General features: G+C 37.0%; 1 protein-coding gene across 1 annotated transcript in view; it reads right to left on the bottom strand.

Moving 5' to 3' along the window:
* NEB (nebulin) overlaps positions 1-25,178 on the bottom strand; it is a 227,111-nt gene that overhangs the window by 25,261 nt on the left and 176,672 nt on the right. Inside the window, 15 exon segments of the mRNA XM_032222196.1 lie at positions 223-327; positions 1,631-1,735; positions 4,607-4,711; positions 4,822-4,935; positions 7,932-8,042; positions 8,471-8,581; positions 10,042-10,146; positions 12,401-12,505; positions 13,315-13,419; positions 15,295-15,405; positions 21,465-21,569; positions 21,665-21,766; positions 23,518-23,628; positions 24,263-24,373; positions 24,480-24,584. Coding sequence (XP_032078087.1) covers positions 223-327; positions 1,631-1,735; positions 4,607-4,711; positions 4,822-4,935; positions 7,932-8,042; positions 8,471-8,581; positions 10,042-10,146; positions 12,401-12,505; positions 13,315-13,419; positions 15,295-15,405; positions 21,465-21,569; positions 21,665-21,766; positions 23,518-23,628; positions 24,263-24,373; positions 24,480-24,584 — 1,611 coding nt within the window.

The raw sequence follows: 25,178 nt of genomic DNA, 5'->3' as shown, positions 1-25,178 counted from the left end.
CCAAATGTGGGTCTTTTGAATTAGGAAGGAAGAAAGGAACAGGAGGAAGGAAGGAAAGGGAGGGAGGGAGGGAGGGAGGGAGGAGAGGGAGGAAGGGATTTCACTTGTGCATAACTGGATTCTTAACTGTCTATTGTCAAGAGGTTTTATTGGTATTAATAAAAAGATTGAAATGTGTTAACCAACAGGGGACCAATCATTTGCTAAATAATATAAACTTACCGAACTGAAATTTTTCTGGTTTTCTTTAACTCGTAATATTTCTGGTGTTTCATTTACAACAGTGACCTTTCCTTTACTGTCCTGCAGATCATGTTGATACTGAAGCTGTTAAGAGAATACATGTTTTTCAGTGCATTAATCTCAAAACAAATTTCCGCTTGGCCACTCATTGCTCCCTGTGGGCAAGAAGAGGTGACATCTTCCTCTTCCTACTCTCAGCTCTCTGCAAATGCCCCTTGCACCTTCATTTCCCAGCTTTGATTCAAAGCTGCTGTTTTCCAACCTGAGCCTTCTGAAGTCCTTGAGAGAAGATGGCTTCCAGAGTTTTATTCCACTTTAGGAGCAGCCCAGCTCTGATTGGCTGTAGTTCATAGCACATCCCTGCCCTCCAGTGGCTCACATCTGTCCTGTGCAGCCATTTTGCTGGGAATAATCCCACAAAGGAAAAAGCAGACACTGGTAGAGTGGTCCATTGAGAAACACCCAGGAAGCCCTGCCTCCCTTGTGCAGATAAGAAAGTCAAGAAGCAGAGGAAAGACCAATCTGGCCATAATCTCTGGACTGAGTACAAGCCCAACCCCATTGCCAACCCAATGTAATCTGGATTGGAATTTCTGAAGTTTATTTAAGAAACAGCCTGAGAGACAAAAACTTATTGCTGCTGTGCAGGATTCCCCCAGGAAGAACTCAGTTGTCAATTCTCCATGTTGACATTGTCTTCTTGCTTCCAGACTGACTTTTTAAAATGTCAGTAATAGCAACAGGACTTAGATTTATATACCATTTCATAACATAATGCTTTATAGTGTTATAGAACTGATGAAGATATATGAGAAATACATTTACAGCAGCATGAACAAAGGTCATTCAAAATACAGTATCAAATGTAGTCAAATATTGGTAAGTTATTAAGTATTATGCATTCATGAATTCATGAGTTATTTGACAAATTCTATTAAGTTATTTGTAACTAAGCCCTCCAATCTCAGTTGGACTTCTTTTGAAAATAACCGAGAAAGGTTCAGTTATTTTAAGTTTAAGGAAAATTTTAAGTTTCTTGCTCAGCAAAGCAATAATCAAGAATGTACCTTAGAGAGAGTGGGAAGTATCTCTGAAAAATACCTGGAATCTGTGTCCTTTTTCTTTACCTACATGATTAGCATCACTGGCAATTGTGAGCATGGGACTTTGTCATCATAGTCAGAACAGCATCAGACATGTTTCTTGTAAGGTATGAGCAACTTATTTCAAACTCAAAGCAGGTAGCTAAGGCTCAAAATATTTCAGATTAAAAATGTTCTCTACCCATTAGGCTTAATATCTAATATAGGAAAGGAAAATTGCCTTTCAGAAGTAGCATCGTTTGCTTTCTTTCTTTGTTGGAATTCATGAGTATATGTATACATACCATGCTAAAATTCTTTTGATTTTCTCGGACCCGCTGATTTTCTGGAGTCTCTAGCACAGACACATAGTAGGGCATGGTTTTCTCTGCATCCTCCTTATACTTTTTCTGTTACATGGGTAAAAAAAAAGAATATGTACTATTGCAGTAACAAAACAAATACTCATGCAGAGACACATACAATTTTTTTGTTATCTTGGGACAATAGCAAAGTGACCACAGAAATAAAACAAACTCTATCCAGAGTTCTCAGTTGAGGCTCAAATGGCCAGGCTCACATTGCCATACTTTGGACATACTATGAGAAGTATGGAGAAGGCTTTGATGCTTAGAAAGTTGAAGGGAAAAAGAAGACAGGGACAATCAGAAGCAAGATGTAGGAATAATTTACACTGGTGACAAAATGCGCTATTGGAAGTCCTGAAGTCCAAGTTAGGGAATAGATCATCATGGAGAATATCTATTTACACGGTAATTAAGAGTCACCACCAACCTTGGTTTTATCCAAGTTGAAGATAATTTATTTAAACAAATAAGAGATCAAAGCTTAATGCATATAAAGAGGATATATAATATATTAATACAGATGGATTCGGAGACAGAATTAGTTAAAGATTGTATCATAAAGTGGGCTCAAAATATTGAAGAACCAATAATGTTGGATACATGGGAAAGAATATGGGTAAGAAATGTGAAATTTACACAAGCTCAAAACCTGAGAGAGAATTTTTATAAGATGTTCTATAGATGGCATTTAGATCCTAAAAAGCTGGCTTCTATGTATCCGAATGTACAGCCTAAATGTTGGAGGTGTGGTTCTTTTGATGCTACATATTTTCATATATGGTGGACCTGCCAAAAGGTTAAGGCATTTTGAATAAAAATATGGTGGATTATGCAAAATATCTTTAAAAAAAGGATAAAGTTTACTCCTCAGTTATTCTTACTAGGTATATGTACTGACTTTACAGTGGTAGAGACTAACTTGATTCTGCACCTAATAACGGCAGCAAGACTGTTGGTGGCGCAATACTGGAAGAAGGAAGACTTGCCTACAACTCAAGAATGGACATTGAAAGTTACAAACTTAGCCGAGATGGCTAAAATATCGGCATATCTCAAAGATCATTCAAATGAGAGATATAAACGAGACTGGAAAAAATGGATTGACTATATACAAAATAAATACGGGACTAAGAAATTCCAGATAGCCTATGCTTAAGATCAGGAATGATTTAAACTGTTCAAAGTTAGTGTAGCAAGAAGAAGCTAAGATCAATGTAGAGATGTTATTAACCTCTTTTTTTTCTATTTCTTTTTTTTCCAATATATTTTAGACTGTGTTTGTTAAAAATCTATACTGTGTACGGGCTCCGGGAAGTCGGGGGGGGGGAGGGAGGTGGAGTGTTGGGGGGGAGGGGGAGGGGAGGGGGGGATATATACCATGTGTTAGATTTCAATGTAATGCGACTTCACATGTATACTGTTTCTCTTTAATTTCTCTGTAAAAATAGGACAAGTTGAGTATATTGACATATAGTAGAAATACACCAAGGGGAGGAGGAGTGGGATAGAAGAAAGATGGGTAGAGAGGGTGGGAGAGAGGATGGGAGGGAGGGTGAGACGGAAGGAAGGGAGTGGACTGGGAGAGAGGAGTGGTAGAGGGGGAGGGGAAGTAGGGTAGAGGGGAATGATGGAGGGAAGATAGAAAGTTGGAGGGGGGCGGAAGAAAGAGGTGTATGGAGAGTGGAAGAGGTATATTGGGTTTCTATTTTGGGGGATATTGCCGACAAGAGGAATTGCTGTGATTATTGTTTAATGTTGTATGGCCCCGGCTATGCACAGTATATATGTGAGTGTATGAAAATGAAAAATAGAAAATAAAAACATTTTAATGAAGAGTCACCACCAACCTGATGGCACAAAGTCAATCAATTAGTCAATTTTCAATGACTAAGACAGAAATGCTTTAGAAATAAGAGCAGATGCATGATAAACATTGTCTACAGGTATAATAAGGACATTTGTAAAGTTTGATAGCTTGGGCTTGCACTTTCTAGATTGCATCTGTCAAATGTGATCTAGTCCATAGACTAAGCAAGCTAAATAATGTTTTTTTAAGAAAATACTTGGAAAGTATTTCCAAGGAGGAGAAACAAAAACTACCTGTTAACTTTAGAAGCAAGGACATTCTGGTTATAGATTTTACGATTTAAGTATTCATTTGAGAAGTGTAGACAAAAGGGTTGGTTGTCAGAAGTGGATTTTAAAAAATGGGGGAAGTTGAGAGCCACAGATAGTAAGATGTAGTGTCATGAAATAGCCCATGTTTGGATTTGGGGATGGAAGAAAAATAACGGATTTTGGAAGGTTGGGTTGTTATTTTCTTTTTTAAGGGCATTGTTAAGCGCTAAAGAAGAATGAAACTCATTTACTAAATGCATTTCTGCTAAAAAAAAAAAAGTGAGAAATTGTACTTTTGATTATTGGCAGTTGACTGAGAAATTCAGCTATACTCTAAAGCAGGGGTGTCAAACTTGTGGCGTCACATTGTCGCCATGTGATATATCACGACTTTCCTCCCTTCGCTAAACTGGGGGTGAGCGTGGCCAGTGTGACACGCATCCAGCCCACAGGATGAGAGTTTGTCACCCCTACTCTAAAGGCACGAAAAGAGATTTTAGGGGCATGTGATCTATGGTTACCATTCACTGCTTTGAAACCTATATAAATTTTTCCATTAATTACTAGTTGTTTTGTTCTATATTTAAATGGTTGCAAAAATGAAAGCAAAGTCACCAGTTAAAGTGAAAATCAGAGCAAAATGTCCAACAGTGTAGAGTACCTTACACTTATTAGAAGGATTTACAGTGGACTCTCAAGATCACACAAACAGGGCCCTCTGTATCACATTATTTATCAGGCTGGTTAAGACTTTTGGGAGTTGGACTTCACCTCCATCTGCAGGGCCATCATTACCTTACTGGAAAAGTTCTTCACATGATGTGCATGGATGATTTCTGGAGTGTCAACAACTGTGGTATAATTGGCTTTTTCCATTTCTGCAGAGTGCTTATATTTAAGCTGTTGAAAGAAACATTTCAGAGGAAATATCCAGAATAAGTAATTTACAGATATAGCTTTTTGTTGATTTAATACAGCAGTAAATCAAATGATGTACATTAATCACTAACCTCACTAGCAATATCTGTGGCATTCTTTGCCCTCATATAATCAGGTGTCTCCAATGCAAGATCTGTTAGTCCCCTTCCTTTCATTTCCATCTCCAGAGCTCTCCTGTATTCTTTCTGTGGATAAAGACAGATACAAAAATATATCAGACAGCTTGTTCCCAAATGAAATTCACCCTCCAATCCTCCAAAGGTTATCTTGATATGTAACCTGCTCGTGTAAATGTACAATGGAAGGAAGAGCAATCTATTTTATAGAAGAAACATTTAATCTTGCAATGTGATATGAGATCTGACTAGTTATGCTGTTCATAGATCTCATTTCAAGAAATTTTTCAGAAAAATGTGTCCAGGAAGAACCGAATCTTCCTCATTTCAGTCAGATTACAGAATCATGTATTGATCAGATTGGATTACAAATCAGATAACATCTAATTAAATAAAAATAATAATACCGATAGTTATATGTGGGATTAGTTTTGGCAAACATTGTTTTTATCTTTTACAACATCTTCAATTTAATATACTATATAATTATTTAGGTGATATAATATTTTAATTTGGCTTCAGAAGGCATGTCAACCAAAATAATTAAGAATGTATAGAGGGGGAAAAAATAAGAATTCAAATGAAGAACCTAAATTATCTTGTTGCATTGGGAAGACACTAAACCCTGAATACTTTATACAAGACATCAGCATAGATTGGTTAGAAATAACTGTGAAATACTAGAGAAATTAAAAAAAGATACTGTAAGCTAATTAGTTTCTTAAATTCAGTAAGAAATATCTAATTTATCCTGAATCCACTAAATTAATGAGGCCACAAACCTGAAAAAGGTAAATGTAGTAACTAGCCAATCTTTTCCTTTCTGCTTAATTCCCAAGAAAATAATTCAATGTATGCAAGATCAATTCAAAACCAATGGTTAAATGTACTATTGACCTCATTTTCTAGTTTTTTAAAATTATTTTAAAATAATTTTAAAATGCATAATGTGATTGCAGTGAAAATCACCTGGTTCCTATTTTAATATGACTGTGTAATTCATAGATCCATCCATGAATAGTTCTGTGATGTACCAATTAGAGAAAACGTCAGGCCAAAAAATGCATAAATTTGTGGAAATTGTGCACAGATTTTTTTTTAAAAGATGGGCTTTAAAATATGTGGAAGTATGTTGTCTTCATCATCTTGCTAGAATTTATATCCATTGGAGAGAGCTTGTTCGTTATCTGCCTCAGTGGTGCCCTCAAGAAGTTCTGACACATCTTTTGTCTCCTTAATGTGTCACTGTTGGCAGCTGCAAAGAATAAGGTGATGACTGTTCTCCTCGAGGTTACAGAAGATGTTAACCATTGTTAACAACCCTGTTGGTACTAAACATTTCAAAATGGATTTGGCTGAAAACAGAGTATTTTAGTTGCAAGATCATGGGAATTCAATTGGACCAGGAGGATTATCCATAATCAATGAATTAAACCTCTTCAGGATATAGGATGCCATTGGAAGAGAAAGGTCAGTTGGTTCACTATGTATGGTTAACTGGTTTTTTTTTTAAGTATCCAGCTTTTCCAGCTTTTACCAAGGAAATTCAACAATAAAAAAAAAAGATTAAAAATGTGAGAACTATTGCTCATGAGAAGAATCTTCAATATCTTATTGGGTTTTGGCCATCTTTGCTTTCAACTTATCAAATGTTACTCAGAAATAATTTATAAATAATTTATAAAGAAGTTCAAAGAACAACTCTTTGAAGTACCTTTTTTTCCCCAAGAAATTATCACTACAATTCTGGGAAGTGACTATTGATTAGGATGATTTTCCATTTGATTGGATTTCTGTCTCCAATTTTATGAGGAGTCTGTAATAAAACTTTTTCACGCAAATACCTGCCTTTAATTTTTTTATAAAACAAACATCGTTTATTCCCAAACCAGGCAATCTGTTCCCATTCTAGAACTATTTCCTTAATAAATGTGGATGTTAGGTTTTATGAGCTACTTTATGAGCAAATTACAGAATACAGCTCAGGCTGGGTGTAAACAGGGCCATCAAACTTCTGACAATATTGGTTTTTCAATAGATATTCTTCTTTTAACTCAAATGACTCAGCATCCACCAACTATAATCACTTTGGGAAGTAAGAAAGCCTTCATGTGGTCTCTTGGTAGCTTTTGCTGTGGGTTTTGATTTATTTTGGGTCCCCACAAAGTTTTTATAGTTTGGATATAATTTATTAATGTTTAAATCCCAGTTGATTATTTCCTTTCCCTTGGTTAAATCTCTATCAAAATGCTTTCTTTTCTTTTTAATTTTGCTTTAGAACTGCTAGCCTGCATAATCAGAAATTCTGAAGTTATTAATAAATAATAAAAGGAGGGGCAAAATATTATTGTTTGTCAATATTTAAATTTGTCTTTTTTGACAAGAGAAATGAAGAAGACTTTCAAAAATATGATCTGTTTCTTGGAGTTCTTACAAGTTCTTTCTTGTAGTAAAACTTCCTTCCTTCCTTTTCCTATCAATTTTGTGTTGATTCTTAATATTGTTATATGCATTTTTACACTTTTATTAAGGTAAAAGTAAAGGTTCCCTTGCACAAATGTGCTAGTTGTTCCCGACTCTAGGAGGTGGTGCTTATCTCCGTTTCTAAGCCAAAGAGCCAGAACTGTCCAAAGACGTTTCCGTGGTCATGTGGCCAGCATGAGTAAATGCCAAAGGCACACGGAATGCTATTACCTTTCCACCAAAGATGGTTCCTATTTTTCTACTTGCATTTTTACATGCTGTCGAACCCATTACAGAAGCTGGGACTTCTGTAATGGGAGCTCACTCAGTTACAAGGCACTAGGAATTCAAACCGCCAAACTACTGACCTTTCTGATTGACAAGCTCAGTGTCTTAGCCACTGAGCCACCGTGTCCCTTTTATTAGTGTAATTTATAATCCAAATACTTAGAAACTGAAATGGAAAAATGTCCTTTCTCTATCTGAAAGCATGATGAACACAAAACTATGAAATGGACAGACCAGTACTAAGCATTATAATACTCCATAGAAATCTCATTTCCATATTCCTAAACTTTATTCCACCTAGTGATAGGCCTCACCTCATTCAAGATATAGGTTGCATTCTTTGCTCTAAGCAAATCTGGTGTCTCTTCTAGAAGAGTTAGGCCTTTGCCTTTTACACCTTCTTCTAAATCTCTCCTGTATTCTTTCTAAAGGAGAGAAAACAAGAAAATAAATCAAAAGAGATAAGTAAGTAGGAGACAAAGGGAAATCAATGAGAGGGGAAAAGGTAAAAGAGAACCAAAAGAGTTAGGAAATAATTCCTAGACTAAATAGTTGTTTTTTGCCTTCTAAACATGCATCTCTTGTTACATTAACTCTACCTAAAAATTCACACAAAGGTATATATAATGAGACAGTTCTCATTGGTTCCATCAATAGGACAAATTTTTAAAAGATAAAGATAAAAAAAGGCATCAGTTAAATCATGCTTATAATTAAAACTAAAATTAAGGGAGGAAATCAAAAATTAACTTTTAAACTTAAAATTAAAGTTTAAGCATGGCAAAGAGAACAGCGAAGGGTCTACTTTGTGGGAGACAATTTCCATTGCATAAGTCAGAAGAGTAGTTGGTACCTCATTTCCTATTTTAGTAGCATATTTGACATGCAGTGAAGATGGTGTAACCTCCAAACCCATAAGATTCCGGCCCTTAATGGACTCTTCATAATCTTTCTTATATTCTTTCTAATAGGAGTTGGAAGAAGAAGGGAGAGGAAAAAAGGGAAGAAAGAAGAAATAGAATTAATTTTGGTATTGTTAAAATAATTTTCATACCTTTTAAATTGATGTGACAATTAGTTAATTATGGATCCAATTTTCTTTTTGTGCCATTTGGGAAAGGTTTAATGTTTTTCATTGTCCTAACCCATGATAAATTAATATTTTACCCTGTTTCCCTGAAAATAAGACTGCCCGGATAATAAGCGCAATTGGGCTTTTGAGCATGCGCTAAAATAAGCCCTCCCCCAAGAGTAAGCCCTCCCTGAAAATATTGCAACACAGCAGCAGCCATGAGGTGACCACGATTGCCACCTCCTGCACTTCAAAAATAATAAGACCTCCCCGAAAATAAGGCCAAGTGCTTATTTCAGAGGTCAAAAGACAATAAGACCCTGTCTTGTTTTTGGGGAAACACAGTATGTACTTGAAAGCAATAATACCTACATCTGGCTTTTAGAGAAGCAAAATTTCTACATTGTAGTATCTAGGGAGCAGGCTGTACAAAAAGGACAGAATGATCATTGGTCAGGTAGTAGTCTTAGCAACCCAGTGCCAACAAAATGTATGGGATGACACGTCCAGTGGTTCTCACTCAACATGCTTGGAATGATGGGATTTCTGATCTAACCCACTAGAAAATATTAGAAAACACCAGGTAAAGAAATCTGTTCTAGTTAGCCAAGGTGGCGCAGTGGCTAAATGCAGCACTGCAGGCTGACTGCTAGATCAGCAGTTCAGCGGTTCAAATCTCACCGGCTCAGGGTTGACTCAGCCTTCCATCCTTCCGAGGTGGGTAAAATGAGGACCCGGATTGTTGTTGGGGGCAATATGCTGACTCTGTAAACCGCTTAGAGAGGGCTGAAAGCCCTATGAAGCGGTATATAAGTCTACTGTTATTGCTATTGCTATTGCTTGGTCCAAGGAAGTTTTTTTTTTAAGTGAGTAACTTCATAGATCATGCATTTGGATATTATGTTTCCTTTGAATGAAAACAATTGACAGAATCAAACACGACACTCAAGTTTCACCTTGCATGGATTTGATATTGGAATGAACATGTTCCAATAATTTAACCATATTTTGAAATGCCTATGAAAGGGTATGAAAGGGATGAAATTGAATAGAGGCAAGAATATGCAGTCTAGAAGCCTAGCAAAGGAGAAACTGATTCTCAAAACAAAACAATGGGAATAAAATTGTATAGATGTAGATTGAGGATGAGGAATGGGCAGAGGGGCTCGGCTTTTATTTGGCACCCATAAAATAAGCTGTGGTGGTCATTTAATCAATGAACAGAAAGATATGATCATTCTGTTACAAAAATACCTTCAGAATACATTTATGATTTAAACTGACTAGACACAGTACAACTACAATTCAGTATCTCGCTGATGTTTTCTAATATCTGATTAGTGACCTCCTACCTCACTCTGCATGTGTTGGGATTCTTTAGCAGTGATATATGTAGGTGTTTCAAAATCCAGCATGGGTTTTCCTCTTTCTTTTTCATATTTTTCCTTGTATTTCACCTGTCAAGAGGGTGGAATGTGTTATCCCATCGTAGCAGATTAAAAAGACGCATACAGAATGGCACATCCTTCACTCAACCCTAATCCCGGATGAACAAAATACAATTGTTGTGGTCATACAACATGCTATGTCAAAATAAACTTATTTCTTAATTGATAAATGTAATAACCACATTAGTCAGGGTGACTCTAACCAGTGAACAAAAGCAACAACCAATAGAATTGCCCATAAATATTTAGGCACCACTAATTGAACAGTACTTCAATGAAACTGTTTCAATGAATCTGGTAGTGAATAAGACTGCATTGTTCAAAGGCAAACATATCTTTCTGTGAAGTTAAATGGATTGGTGTCTTTTATCTCTAGTTTAGAGATTCAAAAAATGGAAGTAACGACTATGCCAGATGAAACAGTTTGCATGCTCTTTCAGTCAGCAGTTTGTAAAGCCTTCTTTGGCAAATAAACAGCTTTCCAAATGTTTCCTGCCACTAACTGAAAACATCTATTTTTGCTTTTCTCTACTATTCTTGGCAAGAAGTATTATAGCTCAGAAATATTCTTAGGTCCCGTCTCATGCACTGCATGTTTAAAATCTTTCCACAGACTTTCAGTAATATTCAGCTTTGAAATCTGTGAAGAATACTCCAAAACCTTCATGTTTCTTCCTATAAACACTTTATTGTTGATTATGTTTTGTTGCCTTGCTAATTATTTGACCTCCTTTCAGCTTCAGTTTAATTACTGAATATGGGACATGGGTTTTTACGATATGTAGTTCAAGCTAATCCTCCTTCACCTGCACAATGTTTCCTAAGCTGCTAGTGCCACCCAATGCCAAAGAACAATAGAGATCTTCAACTTTAATGACCTAGTGGATACATTTAAAATTTTGAGATCACTTCATAGTCATTCTTACAAAGTAGTCTCATGGGAAACATGGACAGTTACAAAAATCTCCTGTAGCTGTCCTCATGATATTGTCCACCACACAGCTTACTTTTAGCATTCTCTTAGGCAAGTAATCACATTTTCAAATAAAGTACCATTCCATAGCCTTTCGCTGTTTGTATTTTCCAAGCATATATTCTGGGTGTGTAAGGGATCCAGGACTATCTTGGAAATAAATCTGATGTTTAAGACTATGGTTTGCCTTACATTATGGCACCTTTAAAATCTAATAAATTCAGGTGGACATGGAGTCTGCTGGAAATATCTATCTATCTATCTATCTATCTATCTATCTATCTATCATCTATCTATCATCTATCTGTTTTTTGCCCATTGCCCATCTCATTGCAGTGTGGGCCTAGTGTTACTAGGCACTTTGGTATCACATATTAGAAATCCAAAAATAACTGACTGACGGCACATATATTATTTAGGTTTCTGGCTTATTAAGAAATACAGAAGCATTATATTGCCCAGAATAAAACTTGAGTGATATTTATGGCTTATTATGAGGGGAAAATTCCAAGGAAAGTCAGTTCAAACTAAATCACAGGTAAGGTTTCCAGGGTAGTTTCCAATTCCCACTGACGATCCAAACATATCAAATCTACCCCTGCATACTTAATATGCCAAAAGTCCAGGGGTGAAATGGTACCGGTTTGGGCCAGTTCGCCCAAATCAGTAGTAAAAAAATGCTACCATTTGCCCAAACTGGTAGTAAAAAATTGCTTAACAAAGTAAAAAATAGTTCCGACAATCAGCTCTGCTGAGCGATGGTAGGAATCTTTTTTTTTAACTTTTGTTTAGCATTTGGGGTCCATCTTTGTTCCCAGGAGGCTTCCCTGATGCCTACGCTAGGCCAAAAATGGGGGGCATGGGTTGTGGAGGAAGGAAGGAAGGAAGGAAGGAAGGAAGGAAGGAAGGAAGGAGAGGAGAGGAGAGGGAGGAAGGACCACAAACCTGGCACTAGATGCAGCTTCAGAGGATACCTTGAAAGAGCACAGCAATCCAGGCCTGGAAGGGACCTGGAAGTCATCTAGCCCAATCCTCTGCTCCAGCAGGACATTGTTAAAATAAGTTTCTGTCTTTTGACACACACCCCCACTCACATGACTATATAGCCATGCCCAGCCAGTCACATGACCCCCCTCCCCCACCAAGCCACACCCACAGAACTGGTAGGGGGAAAAATTAGATTTCACCACTGCAAAAGTCCATAGAACTCTGACATGTTTTGGATAAGAATACAGATACAGTGGCATATGGTAGTAAACATACATAGTGTGAAACCCTTTACTGACTTACTATGCTCTGAAGTTCTGTGGCGTCCTTTAGATGGATTTGTTCAAGGTTATCTGGAACCACATGGTAGTGACCTTTATTCCTCTCATACTGCTTCTTGTACTGGTACTAAAGGGAAGGCGTCAAAAACCACCTCAATAGTTTAAAAAAAATGTCCTAACCAGAGCAGCTTTTCTAGATCATCTTACAAAAAACATATCGGTAGTCAAATGAGACATCAGAAATTAAATGTAAAAGAAATATATAAAAGAGAAGAAGAAAAAAATATGAGGCAAAAAGGAACAAAATTACAAAACGGGGGGGGGGGGAGAAGAAGAAAAGAATCAAAGAAATGTGATGCAGTGAATAAGTGATGCCATTAAAATGGAACGATGCCCCTTGGTTTTCGCTTAAGAATATAAAACGGGATTAGCTGATATTACTCAAGGGTGATTTAGTTCAGCATTTTGTGTCACAAAATGGCTGACTAGATGCATCGACCAAATCCACAAGCAGAATTCATTATAGCAAGAAGATCAAAGTTCAGACAAAAGCAGATTAAGTCTGAAAATGGTTTTAAAAGTTAAAAAGGATTATTGTTTCAAAATAGTAGTTGTGGGTTAAAAATACAAAAAGTTAATAAAATAATACCTGTTAGTAAAAATATGAATTATAAAAGTAAAAAAAAAGCTATTAAAATGTAGTTAGATGCTAACATTATTAGTGGTTCTGTTTTAAAAGTAATAGAAAAAGTTCTGAAGACTTGAGGTATTAATGTTGCTAGTCAACATGGGGAATAGTTATCAGGCAGAAGATAAGAGATCACTACCAGGTGATTTCCTAGAAACAGTCAAGGAGGAGGATTGTTAGCTGATATTATCTTAGAAAGGCAAGGAAAGGTTAAACTGATAGTATCTCGGCTTAGCTAACAGGCTTACAGTGCTGGCAAGGTGGCTGGTGTTCAAAACATGATTCATCGCAAGCGATTCAGACATATCGGTCACCGGCTTGTGAAGTTTCTTCAGATCTGCCTTATATTTAACCTGTTGATAAAACAAAGGAAAATGTCAGCAACCTTGTTACAGGAATACATAAAGTAGGCTTATAAATGGAATGCATTTCAATTGCCATACGACAGCTTGTGCGGGCATGCAATGAGCTACTGTCTATGGAGATTTTCAGTCATTCAGGCTGTGGTGGGCTGCTGCGTGGTCACGTGGGTTCGGGCAAACCCTTAGCTTTGATCGCTGGCTGGGCCCACCCGCCTGCCCTTGTGCTAAGCTATCCATTTATAACTAAATTTCTGGCTCGTTCCCTCCGCCCTCGCTGCCCAGCTGAGTTTCGCACCAGCCCTGCTTTACTCACCGGAGCTGCCTGAGTTGATTACCTGCTTCTTTGAAGCTCCATTTCACTCCCAAAGGGTCGCATGCAAGTGCGCATGTGCATGCACGCGCTCTCAACCAGTGAACCAGAGGTGATATTCTGCTGGTTCACACTGGTTCGGGCAAACCAATAGTGGCAGCGATACAAGACTCCACCCACCCACCCAGATGTCATCATGGACCTTCCGAACCAGTAGCAAAGATAAGAGGGATACCATTACTGCAATGTGAATGTAAGTGCAGCCCACCTCTGCATTCAGGTCATAGTGCAGGGATGGTGAACCTATGGCACAGGTGCCACAGGTGGCACACGGAGCCATTTATCAGTGCACATGAGGCATTGCCCTGTCAGCTGGCTAGTGTGCATGCACGCACTGGCCAGCTGAGTTCAGCATTTTTTAAAGCCATTTTTTGCCCTCCCCAGGCTCCAAAGGCTTTATAGGAGCCTGGGGAGGGCGAAAAGAGCCTCCCCACCCACCCCAGAGGCCTTCCGGAGGCTTCCGGAGCTTCCTTGAAGCCTCCGCAGCACAAAAACCCAACCCTATGGGCAAACTGGAAGTTCGGGAACAGACTTCTGGTTTGCTCGTAAGGCTGGTTTAAGCCCTCCGGAGGCTTCAGGGACCTTCAGGAGGCTTCCCTGAAGCCCCCAGAGGACTAAAAACTATAAAGACTCCTATAAAAGCCTCTGGAGCCTGGGGAGGGCGAAAAAAGCATGCAAAAAATGGGGAGGAGAGCTTCTCATGCATGCATGTGCACTGGGGGGGGGGATTGCATGTTGCATTATGGGTGCAGCATGCCCACACACGACCCCCCCCTGCGCTCCCTCCCTTATGGCACACGAGCCAAAAAAGTTTCGCCATCGCTGTCATAATGGTTCCAAAGGTGCTTTTTCAAAAGCCAACTGCATTGTCTTGGTTTATTTTTTCTTTTTCTCATCTAAGCAGCTTCTTCTGTTCAACTGTGGCCATAGGTTGAGGACTACCTGTATTCCTCAACTTATGACTACAATGAAACCCAACATTTCAGTTGCTAAGCAAGACAGTTGTTAAGTGAGTTTCGTCTCATTTTACAACTTTTCTTGCCACCATTGTTAAGTGAATCACTGCCGTTGTGAAGTTAGTAAAATGGTTATAAAGTGAATCTGGCTTTCCCGATGACTTTGCTTGTCAGAACGCTGCACAAAATGATCACATGCCCTTCGGGACATTGCAGGCATCATAAATACAGGCCATTTGCCAAGTACCTGCATTTTTGACATGTGATAAGGGGGATTCAGTAGTGGTCATGTGAAATCGGTCATGTCACTTTTTTTAGTGCCATTGTGACTTTGAACAATCATTAAACTAATAGTTGTAAGTCAAGGACTACCTGTACTGTTAGTGTTTTTAAACTGTTTTCACCTGTGCTTGGTCTGTTTATATCTTTTATTTTCCCTGCAAATACTAGAAGGTTCTAGCAAACCTCTCTCAAAGGAACCTAGATCTGGCGCCTGGGTTCTCCTCACCATTCAAATAAAAGCTAATGAACCAGACTTACATCACTTGCAATGTGGTGAGCATCTTTCAAGCTCTTGTAGATCTTGCTCTCCTTCAGATCGTATTGAGGCTTCTTTCCTTTTTCTTTATCAAACCTTTCTTTGTACTTGATCTGAGTCCAAGAAAACACACACACATATATATTAAAAGGGGTCCTGAACTTTAGCATTTCTGGCACCAAGAAGGGAGAAGAGAAAGCACCTATCCACAACCAGGTGTTCAAAAGAAATCTGATTGCAAGCAAGCAGATCAAAGGATGCATCACATAGGAACTACTTCGAAACAAAAGAGACCATTGGAAAGACCAAGATTTTTCAGTAGTAAGATTGATACATGCTACATTTCACAGGGCGACATTTCTTCTTTCATTCAGTGGTTTATTTCAGCTCCACAAACCAAAAGGTATCAAATTTATCCATTGCAAAAAAAAAAAAAAAAAAATGAACAAGATGCCTGAGAAAGTGAGATGAAGCACAACTTCCGTTGTGTTCTTATAGCAAGGGTTTTCCCCAACCTCCAGTTGAATGACACAGTATTCCAGATATCCCTTCACTCCCAGACAGCATGGCTACAGGAATGAAGCAAGCAGCAATCTGGCATATATTCAGGCCTAAGAAGAGGAAAGGTGGTATTATACAATTCTGTTACTCTACCACCACATCCCACAAAGGCATGATAAAAGGCAGTAAACTTATTTATGTAAAAGCCAAAGCTGTAGAATCCATAGTGCTTCTGTGCTTCTTCAGTGCTAAAAGGGAGTGGGGTTTGCTCTCTGTTTATGTACATTAATCAGCATTTCCCTTCTAATATTGAAGGTGTTACCTAGCTGGGTGATGAAATGTCTGCAAACTCAGAGGATACCAAATATTCTCTTCTATTGGTGTAGCTAGATTTTTAAAGTGTTTATGTCTTGCTTTCATCACTTTGAAAATATCAAAGAGCATTTTACATCCGATTATGGTGAATAATTATCAATAAAGTAAGACAATAACTTTCCTAAGATTTCCCGTATGGAAGGTCATTATTTATCCTACTACCATCAAGGAAGTTTTCACCTGGCATAGTTGATGCCCAAATTATCGGTTTTAAGAGAAGTGATAGCCTTTTAGATTGTTTTTAAAAAGCAACTGAAAATTAAAGTTCTGCTGAGATGTTTTTCTTATTAGATTTAAAACAATCTATCTGAACCCACTGATGGATATTCTGCTTCTAATCATGTAAATAATTCAGCCAGCTTGCTTTCATCCCAATATAATTATATTCAACTCAGCTTTTTTTTTAGTGGAACTTGCATATTGTATTTATATTACATAATATTGTACTTACATTAAGTAATATAACTTTCTAGATAAACAAGATTATTAATTTCTAAATGTTTAGTACTATTATTATTGTTGTTGTTGTTGTACAATTGTATCACAGCGGCCAGTTGTTTCGCCGGATTTGGCATTGGTTACTAGTCGGGCCCCACCCAGGGGCCTAGGACGTCGTAACGTATTTTCGTAATATGCGTGCAGATCCAAGCAGTGCGGCTTTTTGCATTTGACTGATGGTGATTTTGTCAATTTTTAACTGTTTTAAATGTAATTCCAGTGCTTTTGGAATAGCACCCAGTGTGCCAATTACCACTGGAATTACCACTGCTGGTTTGTGCCATAGTCGTTGAATTTCGATTTTTAAGTCCTGGTATCTTGTGATTTTTTCATGTTCCTTCTCGGCGACCCTGCTATCACCTGGTATTGCGATGTCTATGATTGTGACCTTATTTTTCTCAACCAGTGTGATGTCTGGTGTATTATGCGCCAGTATTTTGTCGGTTTGTATACGGAAATCCCACAAGATCTTGACCATCTGATTTTCGGTGACTTTTTCAGGCTGATGTTCCCACCAGTTTGTTGCTGTTTTAATATTATAATTTTTGCACAAATTCCAATGGATCATTTGTGCTACTGAATTGTGCCGCAATTTATAATCAGTCTGCGCGATTTTTTTACAGCAGCTGAGTATGTGATCAACAGTTTCATCAGCTTCTTTGCAAAGTCTGCATTTGGCATCATCAGAGGATTTTTCGATTTTGGCCTTAATGGCATTTGTGCGGATAGCTTGTTCTTGCGCAGCCAGGAGTAGTGACTCTGTTTCTTTCTTTAATGTACCTGTTGTTAACCATAACCAAGTTTGTTCACTGTCCACTTTATCTTTTATTTTTTCCAGAAATTGACCATGCAGTGCTTTGTTCTGCCAACTCTCCATTCTTGATTTTATCACATCTTTTCTGTATTCTTGTTTTTTTTATTATTTATTTATTTATTATTTATTTTTTGTTTTTATTATTTATTTTATTATTATATTTATTATTATATTATTATTTTATTTTTATTAATAAAATTATTTATTAATTATTTATTATTATTATTATTATTATTATTATTATTATTATTATTATTATTAAACAAAGTCAGAAAATAGGAAATATATTAGCTGTTTAGTAGATGACATCACAAATTATAAAAATAATGGCATCATCAGGCCACAACTAAGGGCATTTTCAATTTATTTAGACTATAGAGTTTAAATATAAAGTAAATGGACAATAGTCTTAAAAGATGGGCTTAACTCTGTCTGCAAGAGCTGATTGCCATAACTGATGAAAGGAATTGATCATGCTAGGAAGCAACACATTATAAAGAAGTAAAGTCAGTCTATCATCATAAAATCAAAGATACCATAGTGCATTTTCAACTCACATTCCATGATTTTTTATTTCTATTCTGTATCCATCATGCTGGATAGTTTCACTTTTAAACTAGACTGATAAAAATGCTGGTGACATTCAGTTAATATCCTTCTGGTTAGATTTCCTTGAGAAACATACAAAGAATCACATGTGAACTGATGCATTTGAGAGAAACAAAGACATTTTCACAATGACAGATCTGACACATGACCAGGGAAAACGTTTAACTACATCCAATGCTATGTATGTGGACTTTGACTAAGGATTTCCAATTCTATGTTTTCTATTGGCAAATGGACAACAGAGGAAACAGGCAAACAACAACAACATAAGAAATGACATGCAGATTAACCATAACAGTGATGGAACTGGTGACATGACAGTATAGATGACAAATAACTCCTTGAAAGATTATATGTTGAACTTCTGCACAGTCAAAAGTATAGAAACATCCACACAAACAAATGATGTATCATATGAACGTCTATAAATCTGACAAGAGTATTGGATATTTTTCCAAGAAAAGATTATTAGTCCCATTAACTTTCCAAGAGTCAAAAGTTGCTTTTTCTTCAATAAAAGACTAAGTAAGCTTAATAAGAGTGTATTATTACAAGGATAAGATGGCTTATCATCTTTCTGTACAAGGAACTGATTTTTGTCACAAGCACAGAAGAATGCCTGTGACTGCATGCAACATACAGAAAGGTAAGCAAGAAAGGAAACATCTCCCTTTTTTCCTTATGTCCAAAAGTCCTCTCCAATGTATGTCCTTCCTAAGGTTTAGGCCTACAATTCGCATCATCCTTCACCACTGACCATGCTGGCTGGGGCTGACAGTACTTGGAAGCCATCTCAATGGAAGGAGCCAATTTGTAGAAGGCAGATAGTAAGAGATTCTTAAGAGGGAGTGGTGAAAATAAACAGGAAATACTTGAAATCAAATAGCAGCAATTAGAAATTAGTCAAGATATAGTTCTGGCTTTATTTTCCAGAAGCCTTTCTTCAAAACTCAATGTTTTGTATAGCCTGGTTGAAGACAATAAGGTAAGATCACTATTGGGAATGCTTGCTTATTGTCTCAGCTCTGCCTCCATAGTGAATGGCCATTTTTTAACGCATTTTACTATGTGTGTTTTAGTTAAAGCACCACAACATTCATTAGACCAGGCTTGCACTTTAAATGCACTAACCGTACCTTCTAAAATTATTAAATTTGAACAAATATTCAATCTCCACTTCAATACTGAACTCTCATGAGCAATTTTGCATAAGAAAGAAAAGGGAGATTTTTTTTAAAAAAAAAATAAACTTCACGAGATTTTCATTTTTTTTAAAAAGAGCATCCCATTGGCAATCCAGGCTCAATTTTATGTGCCAAAGAACATTTTGCAAAATTCATAAAATGTGAAAAGCTGAAAAGGACAGACACTTTAAATCCTTCTTACATGACTACTTAGGGTGTTAGCTTTTTTAAAATGCCTCATCATGGGTGTATCATACGATGCTGCCCCATGGCCCCTCAAGTATCCTTTAATGTATGTGACCTACAAAGCATAGCAAGATAGTAAGATTAGGTTAGCCAACCTGCAATGACACAAAGCAAAGAGCTAAGACAGAAATGTAGGCATCATCCATTCCTTTTCTTGATGGAGATGTCTCATAGGATAGAAGCAGTATGATTTGGAAGCTCACCACTTGTTCAAAGTTTGATGGAGGACAAACAGTTGATGTTAATTAGTAACAACACTAAAATGTAAGGTACCAAATTATTGAAAATAAATCATTTATGCAAGCAATAAAGCACAGTTTCAGCAAAGTAGAAATATCCAAGTATTATGCTAGAAAATCTTTGAGTATAACTGTAGGTTTTCAAGCAAATATCTTGTCAGAAATCCCAAATAGATGGGGAATGGAAATAAGACAAACACATCAAAATATTTATTGCAAAAAAATGTGGAGCTGGTAACTATTGCTTTAAAAATCCTGTACTAGTAATATATGGCATACCAAATTTACTTAACAGAAAGTTGGGGGAGTAATAATTATATCTAAATGGGTTGTACAGTATTTTGTGGGTCATGTATTCACTGAGAATAGAAAATGGTGACTATATAATAATAATAAATAATAAAGATGGTTGGACTTCAATTCCCAAAATTCAGCAGCCAGCATGCTGGTTGAGGAATTCTGGGAGTTGATGTCCAGACATCTTTAAGCCTATTAAAATCTATTTTATAAGTAAGTATTTACTTTGCCGGCTATTGGTTTTAATTAGGTAGTATTCAATTTTTTGGTCTAGATTCTGCCTATATTAGATTGTAGCTTCCATCAAACATGTAGATGTACACACAAACATATGTATCTGTATAACTTGTGTATATATCTGCATACACATATTTGATAATAATGGAAATTGCCATTATGCTTTGTTTGTGTTTGTATTTTTTTTATTTCTAGAGAGTTATCTCAAATCCAGGAGTGTGGTATGACTATGGTATTTTCTGGAACAACTGTCATATGAAAACCATAGATGAGAGTTTTGTAAAAAGCAATAAATATTTTATCAATAAAAATAGCTTCATACTCACTTCTATAAGATGTCCTTCTCTTCCAATTAGTTTATAGACAAACTTGAAGTTGGAAACCTACCCTTTGTTCAATGTTTTGCTTTAGAAATTTTAATACAGCAAATCTAATTTTTAAACCTCGAATAAATTTTTCCCGCAACATTTAAAATGCCCTGCAAATTTAAAGTTGGATGTCTGCCCAAAATGAACGCTGAAGTAGCTTTACTCTTTACCATTCAGTATATATTCATCTGAATAGGAACAATTCATTTTAAATAATTCACTTTAAAGGTAAAATCGTCACTGAGCTAGTCAGGCCTTCTGAAATTGGGATCCAGATTTCTTCTGTATATTCAGTGTTAATGTTTGGAAGTCCAGACTAAGCCCAGGATTAATCAAAGATTAATAGCAATAGCAATAGCAGATTTTTATATACCGCTTCATAGGGCTTTCAGCCCTCTCAAAGCGGTTTACAGAGTCAGCATATTGCCCCCAACAACAATCCGGGTCCTCATTTTACCCACCTCGGAAGGATGGAAGGCTGAGTCAACCCTGAGCCGGTGAGATTTGAACCGCTGAACTACTGATCTAGCAGTCAGCTGAAGTGGCCTGCAGTACTGCACTCTACCCACTGCGCCACCTCGGCTCTTAAGGGTGGCCCATGCATGCCCAGGATGTCTACAACACAGAACTAACCCTTTTATGTATGAAAAGCTGAATTCATATGCTATACACAGTGACAGGATTCTTTAACTCAGAAACAACTCTACTGATTACTTTAGGTGTCAACATTGCTTCCAAGAGATTATGGAAATCCTGTGTCAGATGCTCCTATTGTTGTAAATTATTTGCTTTGATTGTTCGTACCTGGCTGGTTAGTTTGGACACTTCTTTGGCAAGTTCAATATCTGGACGTCCAAGCATGGTGACTCCTACTCCAGCATCTTTACGACCTTTGCCTTTGTATTCAATCTAAGATCAAGCCAGACATTTAAAAACCAATCAATGTTGCATTCTACATACAAAAATGAAAATAACATGAAGCAGTTACATTGATTTGAACTCACATCGCTGACTAAATGGGAGACTTGCGTGGCCTTCATAATATCGGGTCGATCTGCCACACTGGTATAATGGAGCTGGGATTTGGCATCTTTTTTATATCCAATCTACAGTAGGTGAAAGGAAGAGGCAGATCAATGATAAACACAATATTTTTTTAACTAGAAAAGAAGATATTTTTAAAATTATTTTTTTAACTAGAAAAGACAACAGAAGGATGAAAATCAGCTAATATTTTGCCATTTGGTTTGCTCTGGGCAGGATAAAATCACCATTTATATATGAATGCTTAGCAAAAGGAAGAATGGGGAAATGGAGAGGGGTGATGCAAATGTAGTCATCTATGGAAGCTATCATGGGCATGGAGACCTTTATGCCCAACTCAGATCAATAAGGATGGAGATATTGTGAGGCATGATTACATCTGCTCTGGGTTTTTTTTCCCTCACAGCCATTTGCTTCTGCCAAAGAAGGAAGAGTGATGCCTTGGGAAAAGTCATTGGAGAGAGGCAATTTTCTTGTTGCTTCCATACACACATATCTTCACAATTGTTGTCCCTTCTCTCACATCTGGAAACCATGTATTTGCTTTTGATTGGATGAACAGTTAATGCCTCCCCTCTGTCTCTGCTCAGCACAACCTCCCAGAATGTTTAGAAAGCAGAGTTAATAGTACAGTACTGGGAAATTCAGCTCTGGTCCAGGATGTTGTAATGGCCAGTATTTAGGAAGGCTTCTGGGATAGGATAAAGGCCAGAGATAGAACTAACTTTTGAAACATAAACTAGGCTTTTCATTTTCATCTGCAGAATATAATTTCACATATTTATTCTTTAAAATGGAATTATAAAGAAACTCAAAGTAGATTGAAGGAAGCCCTCCCCCCACCCACCGGTTTGCATCTATCATGCTTGAAATACACCTAAAATTTAGGGCAGTGTATACTCTAAAAACCATGCCATTCATGCTCAAATCTTTCTTTAAAATGTTAAAACACTTATTTTCAAATTAATTATATGGGGCATTAAGCACTCTGGAATTAAACAAATCTTTCCAGGAATTGAGAAATCAAATTGTCGTGATATCCATCAGAATCTTATCATATATGTGTAATAATGAAACCAAGGTAAGCTTTATCCTCCAAAGTGGAACTCATTTTCAGGAGGAGAGGTAAGTATACTGCTACCTCTTCAAGAAGATGGGCAGTTCAGAAATGCAAAAAACAAATAAAGTAATTTTCCTAATAATTAGCATAATTATTATTACTATCACTACACTTACTTTCTATGTTTCTCCTTAGATTTCCTTTCATTTTACCATTTCAGTGGCTAACCGGTAAAGTAGGTTTGTTTCAGTAGTGGGTTTCCATTTTTTTACTACCGGTTCGCTTGTGCGCATGCAGGACATTTCTGACTATGCACATAAGCTTCTGTGCATGCGCAGAAGTGTCTGGGCGCGTGGGCGGATCCTCCTGCCACTGCCATTACTGGTTCACCTGATCAGGGCCAAACCCACCTCTGGTTTGTTTGTAAAGGAGACTGATAGTGAGGAGTCCCTGGTGCTCTCTGAGTTTAGTTGTTTTCTTGCAGACATTTCATTACCCAAACTAGCACTGATGATGTTACCTAGTTTGGGTAATGAAATGTTTGCAAAAACAACAACAACAACAACCAAGCTTAGAGACCACCAGGGCTATTTTCCTTGCTTGGAGACTGTTAGTTTCACATTCATTTATATACGTATCTCGGTTAAATCATGATATCTTAATTCCAAATATTAACAATACACTGAAATGGCTCTGCATCTAACAACAGATCACATATTATTTGTTAAGGAAGAAAGTGCAGAAATAACTTACAATACTCTGTTTCTTTGTCACATCCATGGCGTGCTTCACATCAGGAGGTTCCACCATGACAGAATAATCTGACTTGCCTTTTTGTTTTTGAAATTTCTTTTTATAATTTGTCTGTTTGGGATAGAAAGTTATACTTATTATTCTCCATTGAAAACCTTTTGATGTTTAAAATAAGAAAGACAGATTAAAAACACTGCTATCTGGAAAAAAGGATGTGTGAGTGTATGCTGGTACAATAATAAGTCTTATCTCTTTATTTCTGCTGTCATTTTCCTTTATATTCTCAAACAGTTTGCATTATTGATTGGATTCAAAGGGCAGCCATATTACTGAATTGACATAAAATAATAAAGTCGGTACCATCAATTATACATGCAACACCACATCTGTTCTTAATTCCTAGTCATATTTTCTTCTCGCCCTCATTACTATCTTCTTTCTAAATTTTCAAGGTACTTAAAATTCTTTTATTGTGTTCATAAGCAAGTTTTTAAATCATGGCAGTTCAAATGAGAGGAACACTTTCCAGATTTTTCAACAATTGTAAGTACACACTCCACAACATGTTAAGCCTTTGTAGATTCTGAATATTTGAACAGTTGAAAGAACTTATGATAAAGAATACCTTTCAGAAAACACTAAGTTATAATTTACAGTGGAAAAATTATAGTTTCACTCACAAACACAGCAAAGGCCAATGACCGACCATCTGTAATGTGGATAAAATGATGCAGAAGTAGCTTACCTCACTAACATTACTGGTGACTTTTTTGACATGAACAGTATCCCGTGTTTCTGGCAATGTTGTGAAAGAACCATATGGGAGGTGTTTCTTCACATGCTCTTTGTATTTGTTCTGTTTATCAAAAGACAAACAAAATATTTTGGAAATCACTTATCTTTTGGAAGAAGATATTCTGAAGCCAAATAATTGCAAAACAAAAAATGAAAAAGTAAGTTACCTCAGACACAAGAGAGCTAACCATCTTGGCAAGAAGGATCTGGGGAGTGTCTGGAACAGGAAGGATGCTTCCCCGTTCCTTGTTGTGCTTCTCTTTATATTTTAACTGAGAAGTTAAAAATGGGGGAAACATGTTTTCAAGCAACAATCATCAACAGGATTCCACAAATGAGATTACCAACAGTAAGCATATTGTTTTCTTCTCTTAGCTATTAAAAACCCAGGATAGAGAAATCTTATACTGAAGCTTAAGCAACTCTAAGATGTTTCTGAACTCAAAATGTAACCTTGAACAATTCTTGACTTAATAGAACTTAGGAGAAGGATGTGATGGGACATTAATCTTACAAAATCTTTGTTTAAACATGGTGCAGGCATTCATCTAGACCAGGGTTCCCCAAAGTGGTCAATACTGATCCCCAAGGATTGATGGGAGTATTCAAGTATTCATAAATGGCTGGGGGTCAAAAGGGGATCAGCAAAGTCTGGAGGTCAATAAAAGATGTAAAATCAATTGGGGTCAGTTAATCTTTTGGGGACACTATAGAACTTAATGTTAGACCTGAAGATAAGGTAGCCTGCAGTGAGATAGTATTAACTAGAGTTGGATGGCCAACCAGAGAGAGGATTTCAGCTGTCTCTATTATTATTGTGTCTACAGTTGGAATCAAGACTAAAACTGGTGAAAACAATAATTCAG

The sequence above is a fragment of the Thamnophis elegans genome, chromosome 1 (assembly GCF_009769535.1).
Source record: "Thamnophis elegans isolate rThaEle1 chromosome 1, rThaEle1.pri, whole genome shotgun sequence".
Lineage (NCBI taxonomy): Eukaryota > Metazoa > Chordata > Lepidosauria > Squamata > Colubridae > Thamnophis > Thamnophis elegans.
Note: the sequence above shows the minus strand (reverse complement) of the source record. Positions and strands in the feature narration are given on the sequence as shown.